This window comes from Cryptomeria japonica, chromosome 5 (genome assembly GCF_030272615.1).
Source record: "Cryptomeria japonica chromosome 5, Sugi_1.0, whole genome shotgun sequence".
Lineage (NCBI taxonomy): Eukaryota > Viridiplantae > Streptophyta > Pinopsida > Cupressales > Cupressaceae > Cryptomeria > Cryptomeria japonica.
Genome location: NC_081409.1, coordinates 724,022,980 through 724,037,312, shown reverse-complemented (window position 1 = coordinate 724,037,312; position 14,333 = coordinate 724,022,980). Strand labels below are relative to the sequence as shown.

Below are 14,333 nucleotides of genomic sequence, written 5' to 3'. Positions count from 1 at the left end.
TATTTTAAATATGACCAAATTTGTAAATAAATATATTTAAGATATCTCTTCATAATAATATATTATATTTGAGATCCTTTCATATAATATAATATATAGCTAAATAATTTAGTATTATATACATACTATAATTAAATATATTAAAATATTTATAAGATTAAATGAAAGGTTGCGTGCGGAGAAGTCCAGTCACCTTAATTATTTTCTTTACTTACCCTTATAAGATCAATAAAATAATCCAAATTGGAAGGGTATATAGTGCTATAGAGTTATAAGGTTTTAATATTCCAAATTTTATAAGTATCAGATTGATAAGGAAAATAATGTGTTACAAAGATTATTTACTTGTATTTTAAAACAAGTAATTTTGGTTGGGCTTGACATCTTAAAATTAAATTTTTATTAGGTCATCACATTCTTTTCTTTTTGAGCGATTTGTGTCACATTTGATGACACTGTGGAATACAAACATGCATATTACAATGGGCATATCTTGTAATAGGATTATATTGGATGCGAAATGTGTTAGGCAGGAGGATTTCCATCATAATATTGAGGAATTCATATAATGTAAAAAATATTTTTTGAAGACAAAAAATGATCTGGTGTAAACTCAATATGGATTATTTTATAGATAGTTTCGCTCCCTATAGGGAATTGGAATAATACTCTTATAGGAGTGAGGAAATAAATAGATTGAGCACTATTGTTGTACATTGCTATGGATTTTTGTCAAATACTTCAAGAGATCTATATGATTTATGAGTTTAGGGAGTTAAAATTTTTGACATTTAGTGATTCAAATTGGGAGCTACACCCTTATCAGGGGTATAAGACAACTTGATGAAGTTCTAATTAGTGATGGAAGTACTTTTCAAAGAAATTTTTTCGAATATTATTTATTTACGAGGTTACTAGAATATTAAAGTTTAGATTTGTAATAAAGTAAAAATGAATTTTAAATTAAAATAAAACAATTCTAAATTTTCCCATTAGTTAATTATTTATTTTAAATATTACCAAATTTTTAAATACACATATTTCAGATATCTCTTAATAATAATATATTATATTTGAGATTCTGTCATATAATATCATATGTATATAAATAAATTACTATTATATGCATAATACCATTCAATATATTACAATATTTATAAGATTAAATGGGAGGTTGCATGCGGAGAAGTCCAGTCGGCTTTATTATTTGCTCAACAAAGGAAGGCGATCTATATTGTGGTAAACAAAGGATAAGAATGTGCTATAATTAAGTCATTTAAAGTGAGAGCAATAAGCTTATTTATATTTATTAGATTCTAATAATGTATGATCTCTTAAACCATAAATTACCAAAATCAATGCTTACACACCATATTTTAGAAGGCTTCGATGCCTAACCAAATCTTTTAGTTAGAAAAAAAACTAAAAATGAATTTTAAATTAAAGTAAAGCAACTCTAAATTTTCCCATTAATTAATTATCTATTCTAAATATGACCAAATTCATAACTAAATATATTTAAGATATCTCTTAATAATAATATATTATATTTGAGATCCTTTCATATAATATAATGTATAGCTAAATAATTTAATATTATATACATATTATAATTCAATATTTTAATAAGATTAAATTAAAGGTTGCATGCGGAGAAGTCCAGTCGGCTTTATTATTTTCTCAAACTCTCCCTCTTATTTTTCTTCACTTGGCCTTATAAATAGAAGCAGATCCCACGATCAAAATTAACCGATTCAATCAAGCCGCAAGGAGGACACATCTTGATCTAGTCTGTAGCATCAGAAAAAATAGTCGCAAACCGTTTTTGATTTATCGATAGGCTTTAGGGTTTATCTGTAAGCAGAGGTCCAAGCTTTCAAACCATGGAGAACTATAAAAGAGTAGAGAAGCCTCGCCATGAGGTCCCTATTATGGATAACGAGATTCACATAGGTACCCGGGGGATGCCTAGGAAGTATGTTACACATACAATAACTTTGCTCACAGAGAGAGGTGCATCTACAGTTGTGTTGAAGGCATTGGGAAATGCAATTAGTATGGCAGTAACAGTTGCAGAGATCGTTAAGAGGAGGATTCCAAATCTTCACCACAACACAACAATTAGCTCTACTCCTGTAACAGATAATTGGGAGCCTGTTGAGGAAGGTCTTTTACCTTTGGAGATAATGAGGCACGTATCGATAATAACAATCACATTGTCCACAAAGCAACTTGACACGTCATCTACTGGTTATCAGCTACTAGTTAAGCCTATACTTGAATATGAAAATGAGGGAGAGGATTTTCAATTTGTATCGGGCAAAGCTCGAGCTCGTGGGAGGGGAACTGGAAGAGGAGCTATTGCTGCTTCTCACTATAGGGGTGACTATCAAGCTCAAGGACAATATGTCAATGGTAGTTGGAATAACAATGGCAGGGGACGCCATAGGAGGAGCGGGCTTGGTAATTATAATGAAAATGGCTTTGGTAGAGGCCAAGGTCATGGTGAAGATGGATGGCAAGTAGTTTCTCGAAGCATAGGGCGTGGCATGGGGTGGACACGAGCAAGGGGTGGAAGGAATTAATCGGCATGGGCAGACTGAATGAATCATTTGTAAGGGAACCTCTGGTTGGATATTGTAGAAATGTGTTTTTGATAATTTGTGAATTTTTTTTTGATGGGACTGGCAACTTCCCTTTTCCTATATTAAAATTGTAGTAAGATATATTATATAGTATGTGTGGATTTCTTGTCAAACATTAAAAAAGTATTGTTTAGATACTATATATTATGTGTGGATTTCTCGTTGATCATTGATTCACACCACGAAGATGATTGTTTACTTCCATTTTCTTGAATGAGTTTATGTTGGAATGAAATTAAAGGGACAATGATGTATACAATGTTGATTTTTTTGGTTTCATATAGAAAGAAATAGCTATATATATTTCTCCTTTGTGTTCAATTAAGTAGGTGGTTTTTTTTTAAATCGTTGTTAAATTTTCATTGTTCAAATGCATGAAAATTGAAAATTGTAATTCTATTCAAAACTTTACTGTCATTTGATTTTATAGTGTAAATATAATAGTTGGTTTAAAAAAAAAGATTGTTAAAATAACAATAAAATTATCTTTACTTAAACATTAATAAAATATAACATATTAACAAAAAATTCAACAATATTTGTATCAAAATAAAATAGTAATAAAATTAATAATAATAAACAAAAAAAATATCATATTATACATGATGATTTTCTTGAAAATTATATTCAAGATGTAAGCTCCACTTTGTGAGATTAGACTAGTTATATGTATTATAATTTATATAGAATCCTCTTTAAATTTGACAAGAGGTCTATAATTGAATTTATAAGTACTACTCTTGAAAATATATTATTATTGGCATGGTTGTGAGTTTATAGGCTTTAGCATTTGTTGTGTTACTAGCTAATATTCTTTATTCCAATTTAATTTCTACGAGAGATTAATTTCTATTATCAGTTGTTTAGAAATGGCTTATCATGTTAGTGTTTAATCCCTTTTTATGGAAGGTCGAGTTTTGTTATTCATAATTTCAATAGCTTAAACTAAATTACAATTAGATATTTAGGGTTTGATTGAATATGATTTATATTTTTTCTATAGTTGAGTTCAATCAATTCGATGTTCAAGATATTAAAAACATAATGCAAATTTATTATTATCTTTTGTGTTATTAAGAAGAGTTTTAGTGTAAGTATCATAAGTTTTTAATTTTATTATCAAAATTAGTAAATTTTTAAATTTTTCATTCATTGGACAATTGGAAGTAGTTTAATGGGAGTATTTTCATTCACAATTTTTAACTTTTTATTTGTTAGTAGTGTTTTCCTATCAGCCTAACCATTTTTCATGATGGTCAAGAACTTTTATTTATTTTTTATATTTTACAATAAAGTTTTATTGTGGTAAGAATTTCGTGTTGAGGAGGCAAAGAAGGCATCTTATAAAATTGTATAATGAAAACTAAATATACTATATATTATACATTTATTAGTCAAATATCTATAATTTATATATTAAATATATCATATATAGTATCTAAAATATTTTATAATATAAATTCCTATTATATTTTTAATATATAATATTATGTTATAAAATAATATGTTAATATAAATATATTATATCTTTAATTTAATTATAAATTTATGTTATCTTTGAAATCAATATTATATTGTGTTTCGAATGTTGGGATTAAGGTGTCTCAACCTTAGAGTCCAAACATGCTAATTTAACTATTTATTTTATTTTTTACCCACTTTGGAAGTCGTAAAGTTTAGGGAACTAGAGTCATAGGTTGCTATGTTGAGACTATGACAAATTTTTATTATGACTATGATGGTTTCTAGTTCGATAGAAGAGTTATGGAGAGTTATATTTTGGTAGTTTGTATTCAGGGTTTGAGTTCACTTTTGACAAGTGGTGTGAGGTGAGGAAGGAACCTATTTGGTCATGGAAACTTTTATGTTGTACTTACATTACATTTGGCATGATGACCGTTAGGGAAGAGAAAGGTTTTGTTTCTTTGGAAGTTGCTATGTGAAACATGTCATTGGATTAGCAGGGTGCTACTTATGACACATTGGAAGAATTATTCCACATTGAGGCTTCCTTTCATGGGATAGAGGAAGAAACAAGATCCAAAGATACATTTTCAAAACTGGACATAAATTTCCCAACATAGTTTGTTTTAGTCTATTACAAACTACTTATGACAAACACCAAAATTTATGTCCAGTCTTCTATATCTAAGTGTGATAAAATTGAATTAAGTAGATATCTATAAAATTAAATTATTTATAGCATATTTTTCAAAATGGCTTATTTACTAATGAAACAACTTTCAGTGATGAGCCATAAACTAGTCTATTCACCCATATTGTATATCTACATAGATAAATTGTAGCAATCTACCTATAGTATATGTATGCGAGAAAGAGTGATCACCTGCGAGATAGAGGCAAACATGTCAAGAATACCAATGAAATATTATATTGAAGAATTTAAATGAAGAAAACATGTTAATCAACTAAAAACTCTAAAAATCTGATAGTTCTGATACTTAATGTTAAGGAGAGATGCCAAGCTAATAAGATGAGAGGGGGGGGGGTGGTGAATCATACAACCTTAATCTTCCATAAAAACAATAGATTCAACCTCGGTAACATATACTTTAGTAATATAACCAAAACTGTTAAACATGCGAACTCAAAAGCATATAAACATCATAAAACTCGTAACACCAGATTTAACGTGGAAACCCAAATAGGGAAAAACCACTGTGGGATTTAGGACCCACTAAGAAATAAACTCTTCTAGAGTATGCTCGGTTAAAAGTAAATCCTGTTAAAGATTACAAACACATTGCTAGATGTGACCTGGTTAATGGATTTCCCTCAGATCTGTTAGGATCTTCACCTTGTTAGAAGTGACCTTGGCAAAGGATTTTAAACACTCAATCAGAATGTCACCTTGCTAGAGGTATTTACAAATAAGACTATTAAGTCTACTCAGTTAAGAGATTTTTTGTCACTTCACAAAATAACAGTAATAAAAATCTATCTACAACTTCACATCTAAAATGCGAAAGAAGATTCTTATTTGCATAAAGAGTCATTTCCACAAAATATAATATCATCAACAAATATGGCTGAGATCAGTATTCCATTTTCATCATTCTTCATGTACATGTTACTGTTTTCACTTGATCTTATAAAACCAATCTTGATTAAATAAGAGTGCAATCTTTCATACCATGCTCTAGGTGCTTATTTTAGACCATATAAAGCTTTGTTCAATTTACATACCTGATCTTTATTCTTGTCTTCAACAAATCCTTTAGGTTGTTCAATAAAAAATTCTTCTTCTAATATACCATTAAGAAATGCAGATTTGACATCCATTTGATATACCTTGAAATTCTTGTAAGCAACATATGCCAACAATGTTCTTACTCCTTCAAGTCTAGCCACAGGTAAAAAAGTATCACCATAATCAATTCCTTCTTCTTAAGTATAACCTTTGCAAACTAGTCTTGCTTTATTTCGAATGACCTCACCTTTTTTATTCAGCTTGTTTCCAAAAATCCACTTTGTACCGATTACATTTTTGTCCTTCAGTCTTAGGACCAGTGTCCATGTTTCATTCTTCTTGATTTGATCAATCTCTTCTATCATAGCATTTATCCAATCTTCATTGTTAAATGCCTCTTTCACTATTCTCGGTTCAAATTCAGATATCAGACATGTGTTCTGTCTCAGTTTGTTCCTTGTCATTACTGGATCATCCTTATCTCCTATAATCTAACTTGATGTATGATGTCTTCTGACATACTTGGCTACTACAGGCTCAGTAGGCTCTGTATGATCTTCTTCATCACTCATTAGCTGGATATTCTCTTCATTTTCTTCAACAGTTCTCTTGGTAAGACTTGTCGGTTGAACATAGACAAATTCATCATAATCTTCTGGTTCCTTAGAATTTCCTTCATCATTTCTTTCTGCAAATTCATCAATTTTCACATTTGCGCTTTCTACTATTTTGTTAGATGATTTGATCAGACATTTAAATGCTTTGCTTCTAGAAGAATAACCTATAAATGTTCCTTCTTAACTTTTCTGATCAAACTTTCCATTTCTAACATCTTTGTGATCATAGCATCTACTTCCAAAGATTTTGAAATAACTTACATTAGGTTTCTTGTCATACCAGATTTCATATGGTGTCTTCAAAGTTCCTTTCTTCAGTTGTACTCGGTTCAAGGTGTAAACAGTTGTGCTTATTGCTTCTCTCCAAAATGTTTGTGGCACTTTCTTTTCAATCATCAGGGTTCTAGCACAATCCACAATAGATCTATTTCTTCTCTTAGCTATTCCATTTTATTGTGGAGTTCTCAGTGCAGAGACTTGTCTTTTTATACCATGATCATTGCAGAATAAGTTGAACTCATCATATGTGAACTCTCCTCCTCTAACTGATCTAAGACATTTCAGTTGTCTTCCTATTTCATTTTCATCTCTTTCCTTGTACCATTTAAACATTTGAAAAGCTTTTGATTTTTCTTTTAAAAACATAACTGACATCATCCTTGAATAATCATCCACAAATAATATGAAATATTTATCACCATAATAACTTTGAACTTTCATAGGACCACAAAGATCAGTGTGCACAAGATCTAAAATCCCCTTAGAAGTGTAGGACTTACTTGTAAAGCTTGATCTTGTCATCTTACCCATCTGGCATCCTCAGCACATAGCACTCTCAGGTTTTTCAAGACTCGATAGACCTATTACTCGGTGCTTCTTGCTTACTTTGATCAGATTATCAAAATTTACATGACAAAACCTTTTATACAATAAATAGGTATCATCTATCTTTGCATACAAACACTTATTCCGAGTTGAGTCAAGGTGAAATGTATTACCTTTTGTTTGTGTCCTGGTAGCAGCTAACTTTCCATGCTTGTCATGAACTTTGACAATTCCTTTCTGAAATTCTATTTGGTAACTTGTGTTGTTTAGGTGTGCTACACTCAACAAATTGTATTTCAAACCTTCAACCCAATAAACATCATTACATTTAGCATTGTCTAGAAGTGTTATAGATCCTTTACCTTTTACCGGACATGGTGCATCATTACCAAATCTTACATAACCTCGATCATAATCTTCTAACATAACAAACTTGTGTTTATCACCTGTCATGTGATGTGAGCATCCACTATCTATGATCCAAGAATCATTAGTTTTTATGTGAGATATTAGGGCCTTTTCTTCATACCTTTCTTCATCTGATCCATCTTTGATAGCCACATAAACTACTTCCTCTGTATATGTTTCATCTGATTTATCATCATTGGAATCCTCATCAGCTATTAGGCATGACTTTCTATCTCTTCTTCTAAAGTCTCGATGTCCTCTGTAATGATTATCTTTCTGTCTATCATCTCGGTAATCTCTCTTTTCAGTAGATTCTTTGTCAAGACAGTTAGAAGCCATATGTCCTATCTTATCACAATTGAAACATTTCATGTTGGCAATATTGCATTATAACAGACAATGAAAGATTGTTGGCATTTCAATAAGGATATTGAGAAGGTTGTTGATGATTATGGATATAATTGATCAAAGATGTTTTACTATCTTGATATTATTATTTTGTCATTGATGTTAAGAAATTGATTTTCTAATTCAGTATGATGTTGCCATATCTTGAGAAGTACAATATGAAGATTATAAAGATGTTGGTAAAAGACATAGGAAAGAATATGATGAATAAGGGGATGAATAAGGTATTCAATGGGCAACTACTACCAAGTCAGACAATGATGAGATCATGATGTTTTAGATTGTTTTAACATCATACATATGTTGTAAATTGTAAAGGTTAATACTATACTATGTTATCAAGCAAAGAACCTAGTCGGTAAACCCTAACGAACCTAGTCGATAAACCCTAAGGTTATCGCTATCGGTTAATGAAGGCGAAATGTCTACCGAGTGAAGTTTAGTATTTACCAAGTTGTAACCAGGTTGTAACCGAGCTATAACAGAATGCATTAAATGTTTACATGTGGTATTTAATGAAGAAAGCTGATGAGCTGGAGTGGATCAAATGATTGGTGATCCGTGCATGAAGTTTGTTAATGAATCTAAGGCAATGGAAAGTTGGCATGAAGATCTACAGCTCAGATTGAACCGCAATACCTTGGCACAAGTTCCAAGACTATTATGCAAGTTCCAAGGTGGGGTAAAACATTTTTAGATCGAAAGATGCATTGAACCTAGACAAGATTGAAGATCTGATGGCTATGATTGATCATGGGAAATGTGATCAAGGAGATTAAGCAGTTATCAAATTGTTTATAAATACGAAACTGTTGATTAACAATGTATGCGGGCAAGTGTATGCACAGGGATGCTACATAGTGATTACCGAGCACAGAAGATTGAAGACCTGTTAGAATAACAGAGTATAGAAGCCCAGCAGATAGACAAGATTAGTTCTATGTATAGATAGTATTGAAAAAATAGGAATCTGCTTTAGCATTTTAGATGTGAAGTTGCAGATAGATTTTTATTACCGTTATTTTGTGAAAGTGACAAAAAATCTCTTAACTGAGTGGACTTAACAGTCTTATATGTAAACCCTCTAGCAAGGTGACATTCTGATTGAGTGTTTGAAATCCTTTAACAAGGTCACTTCTAACAAAGTGAAGATCCTAACAGATCTGAGGGAAATCCCTTAATCGGGTCACATCTAGCAATGTGTTTGTAATCTTTCATAGGATTTTCTTTTAACCGAGCATACTCTAGAAGAGTATATTTCTTAGTGGGTTCAAAATCCCACAATGGTTTTTCCCTATTTGGGTTTCCACGTTAAATCTGGTGTTATGAGGTTTATGATGTTTAAATACTTTTGAGTTTGCATGTTTGATAGTTTTGGTTATATTACTGATATATATGTTACCGAGGTTGAATTTGATGTTTTTATGGAAGATTAAGTTTGTATGATTCACCCCCCCCTCTCATCTTGTTGGCTATTAGATCTGTACTTATATTAAGTATCAGAACTATCAATTGGTATCAGAGCTTTGGACTCTGGAAGAAAAGTTTAAAGGCACTTGAGTTAAAGATCTAAAGATGTATAAGAGGGATGCACCAAAGCTGAACAAGTCAAGTTTCTCTACATGGTAGAAAAGAATGAATCTACATCTATCAGGAGTTGGAGAATATGCTATATACTATCTGGAGAATGATTTTGTTACACCGAGCACCTATCCATTGACTATGGAAGAGATAAAGGTGAAGCAAGAACATATTCAAGCAATGATTGAAATAACATCTGCATTGACCAATTCAAAGTTTAATGATCTAGAAGGCTGCAATGATGCAAAGGCAATGTGGGATAAGCTCATATCAGTATATGGAGGAGATGAACATGTTCAAAGAGAAAAAGTAGATAGTCTAAGAGGACAACTTGAATCTATGAGGATGAATAAAGGTGAGAACATAACTCAATACAGTACAAGACTAAAGAAGATTGTCAATCAAATCAAAGGAGCAGGTGGAACTATTGAAGAAAAGGACATAACAAGTAAGTTGTTAAGAACCCTTCTACCGGCTTATGCAATCCGAGTTTCTACAATCAATGAATTGAGGTTTGTACCTAATATGCCAATTTCTTTAGATGCTACTATTAGTAAGATACATGCATTTGAGTTAAGTAACTTTGATAACAGTGGATCTTCGGTAAATAAAGTTGAATCTGCATTTAGTTCTTTTCATCTTGATGAATCTAATGATTACAATGAAAGAAAGTATAAGTACTCTCAAGGAGATCACAGTGGAGCAAGTGAAAGATTTCAGAAGAACATGGAAGAAGTACACAAACTATATGAGGAAATCAGAAAGCAAGAAGAGTTTGAAGCACTATTAGCCAAAAGGTTACCGAGAGGAAAAGGTAAGTATAAAGGAAAACTACCTTTGAAATGTTTCAATTGTGATAAGATAGGACATATGGCTTCTAAGTATCCAGACAAAGATTCTACTAAAAAGAGAGATTACCGAGATGACAGACAGAAAGATAATCATTACAAAGGACACCGAGACTTTAGAAGAAGAGATAGAAAGACATGCTAAATAGCTGATGAGGAATCTAACGATGATAAATCAGATGAGACTGATACAAAGGAAGTAGTTTATGTGGCTATCAAGGATGGCTCAGATGAAGAAAGGTATGAAGAAAAATCCCTAATATCTCACATAAACACTAATGATTCTTGGATTATAGACACTGGATGCTCACATCATATGACAGGAGATAAACACAAGTTTGTTACATTAGAAGATTATGATGGAGGCTATGTTAGATTTGGTAATGATGCACCATGTCTGGTAAGAGGTAAAGGATCTATAACACTTCTTGATAATGCAAGATGCAATGATGTTTATTGGGTTGAAGGTTTGAAATACAATTTGTTGAGTGTAGCATAGCTAAACAACACAGGTTATCGAATAGAATTTCAGAAAGGAATTGTCAAAGTTCATGACAAGAATGGAAAGTTAGCTGCTACCGGGACACAAACAAAAGGTAATACATTTCACCTTGATTCAACTCACAATAAGTGTTTGTATGCAAAGATTGATGATACCTGGTTATGGCATAAAAGGTTTTGTCATGTAAATTTTGATAATCTAATCAAAATAAGTAAGAAGCACAGAGTAAGAGGTCTACCGAGTCTTGAAAAACCTAAGAATACTATGTGCCGAGGATGCCAAATGGGTAAGATGATGAGATCAAGCTTTACAAGTAAGTCTTACACTTCTAAGGGAATTTTAGATCTTGTGCACACTGATCTTTGTGGTCCTATGAAAGTTCAAAGTTATTATGGTGATAAGTATTTCATATTATTTGTGGATGACTATTCAAGTATGTTGTCAGTCATGTTTTTAAAGGAAAAATCAGAAGCTTTTCAAATGTTTAAATGGTATAAGGCAAGACTTGAAAATGAAATAGGAAGACAACTAAAATGTCTTAGACCAAATAGAGGAGGAGAGTTCACATCTGATGAGTTCAACTTATTTTGCAATGATCATGGTATTAAAAGACAAGTCTTTGCACCGAGAACTCCACAACAAAATGGAATAGCTGAGAGAAGAAACAGATCTATTGTGGATTGTGCTAGAACATTGATGATTGAAAATAAGGTACCACAAACATTTTGGAGAGAAGCAATAAGCATAGCTGTTTACACCTCGAACCGAGTTCAATTGAAGAAAGGTACTTTGAAGACACCATATGAAATCTTGTATGATAAGATAACTAATGTTAGTTATTTTAAAATCTTTGGAAGTAGATGCTATGTTCATAAAGATGATAGAAATGGCAAGTTTGATTAGAAGAGTGAAGAAGGAACATTTCTAGGTTATTCTTCTAGAAGCAAAGAATTTAAATGTCTGATCAAATCATCTAACAAAATAGTAGAAAGTGCAAATGTAAAAATTGATGAATTTGTAGAAAGAAATGATGAAGGAAATTCCAAGGAATTAGAAGACTATGATGAATTTGTCTATGTTCAACTGAGAAGTCCTACCGAGAAGACTGTTGAAGAAAATGAAGAGAATATCGAGTTACCAAGTGATGGAGAAGATCATACAGAGCCTACCGAGCCTATATTAGCTAAGTGTGTCAGAAGACAGCATGAACCAAGTCAGATTATAGGAGACAAGGATGATCCAGTAATGACAAGGAACAAACTGAGACAGAACACATGTTTGATATCTGAATTTGAACCGAGAATAGTGAAAGAGGCATTTAATAGTGAAGATTGGGTAAATGCTATGACATAAGAGATTGATCAAATCAAGAAGAATGACACATGGACACTGATCCCAAGATCGAAGGAAAAAAATTTAATCAGTACAAAGTGGATTTTCAGAAACAAGCTAAATGAAAAAGGAGAAGTCATTTGAAACAAAGCAAGACTAGTTTGCAAAGGTTATGCTCAAGAAGAAGGAATTGATTATGGTGAAACTTTTGTACGTGTTGCTAGACTCGAAGGAGTAAGAACATTGTTGGCCTATACCACTTTCAAGAATTTCAAGGTATATCAAATGGATGTCAAATCTACATTTCTGAATGGAATATTAGAAGAAGAAGTTTTCGTTGAACAACCTGAAGGATTTGTTGAAGACAATAATAAAGATCAGGTATGTAAATTGAACAGAGCTTTATATGGTTTGAAACAAGCACCAAGAGCATGGTATGACAGATTGCACTCTTATTTGATTAAGATTGGTTTTATAAGGACAGGTGAGAACAACAATATATACATGAAGAATGATGAAAATAGAATACTGATCTCAGCCATATTTTGTGGAAATGACTCTTTATGCAAGAACTTTGGAAATGAAATGAGCAAAGAATTTGATATGTCATTAATCGGTGAGATAAAGAATTTTATAGGTTTACAGATACTGCAAATGAAAAATGAGATTTTCATTACTTAATCCAAGTACATAAAGGAAATCTTGAAGAAATTTGGAATGGAGGATTCAAAACCAGTAAGTACTCCTCTGACTACCAACTGCAAATTATCAAAGAATGATGAATCTGCATCTGTTGATGAGACACTTTACCGATCCATGATTGGAAAGATACAATATGTTGTTCACATCAGACCAGACATAGCACATGCAGTAGGTATAGTTGCAAGATTTTCTGCAGATCCTAAGGAAACACACATGACAACAATCAAAAGAATTTTTAGATACTTGAAAGGCATAGAGGATTATGGCTTAGTATATCAGAAAGGAAATGATTTTGATTTAAAAGTTTATACTAATGCTGATTGGGTAGGCAACATTGATGACAGAAAAAGCACAAGTGGAGGAGCTTTCTTTATAGGAGAAAGACTAGTGAGTTGGCTTAGCAAGAAACAAGGATGTGTTTCACAGTCAATAGCAGAAGCTGAATACATTGCTGCAGCACTGAATTGTACCAACATTGCATGGATCAACTATTGGAAGGTATAAATGAGAAAGTTACTAAACCAGTAACTATATTTTGTGACAATACTAGTGCCATTAATATTTCAAAGAATCCTGTTATGCACTCTAAGACAAAGCACATATCTATCAAATATCATTATCTTAGAGAAGAAGCTCAAGAGAAAAAAGTGGTGTTGGAGTATGTTAGCACAAAGGAGCAAATAGCAGATATCTTCACCAAGCCACTACCAAAGGACACTTTTGAATATCTCAGAAGTAAGTTAGGGGTCCTACCCCTATCTTCTATTCACTGACCGAGTTCGGTGAAAGTATCAATCTGATGACTCTAATGAATATCTTTTGGGAGTTGATGCTGATTTACACCCTTTAGGATGTTTTCTAAAGGTGTACAGAAATTAATACAGGAATTATACAGGGAACAGGAATTGAAGACAAATGCTTTGACTGAGACTCAATTGATACACAACAACAGGAAATAACTTCTTACAGAAAGAAATTATGTTTTAGTTCTTTACTTTTTTGGCATTGTTGTCAAAGGGGGAGAAGACCTACCAAAGGGGGAGAAGACTAATATATGGGAGAAGACTGAGTAGAGTACAGATTGAAATGAAAGAAGAAAATAGAAGAGAAGTCTAATGTATGGGGGAGAGCATTTTAGCATTTAAGAATCACAGCAATCCAAATCTTTTAAGGTCAAATCAATTGGTTTTGCCATCAATGCCAAAGGGGGAGATTGTTGGCAATATTGCATTATAACAGATAATGAAAGATTGT

The 14,333-nt window shown here is 32.0% G+C and overlaps 1 protein-coding gene across 1 annotated transcript; it reads left to right on the top strand.

Annotated features, from left to right (window-relative positions):
* The first annotated feature begins 1,883 nt into the window (after nt 1-1,883).
* LOC131032814 (uncharacterized) lies at nt 1,884-2,585 on the top strand. The gene has a single exon (XM_057963862.2). It carries the CDS (start codon nt 1,884-1,886, stop codon nt 2,583-2,585), a length of 702 nt encoding a protein of 233 aa, XP_057819845.2.
* Nucleotides 2,586-14,333: the final 11,748 nt, after the last annotated feature.

Bases quoted from the DNA above. Each gene is read 5' to 3' on its own strand.
- LOC131032814 (XM_057963862.2), top strand. From the start codon at position 1,884: ATGGAGAACTATAAAAGAGTAGAGAAGCCTCGCCATGAGGTCCCTATT.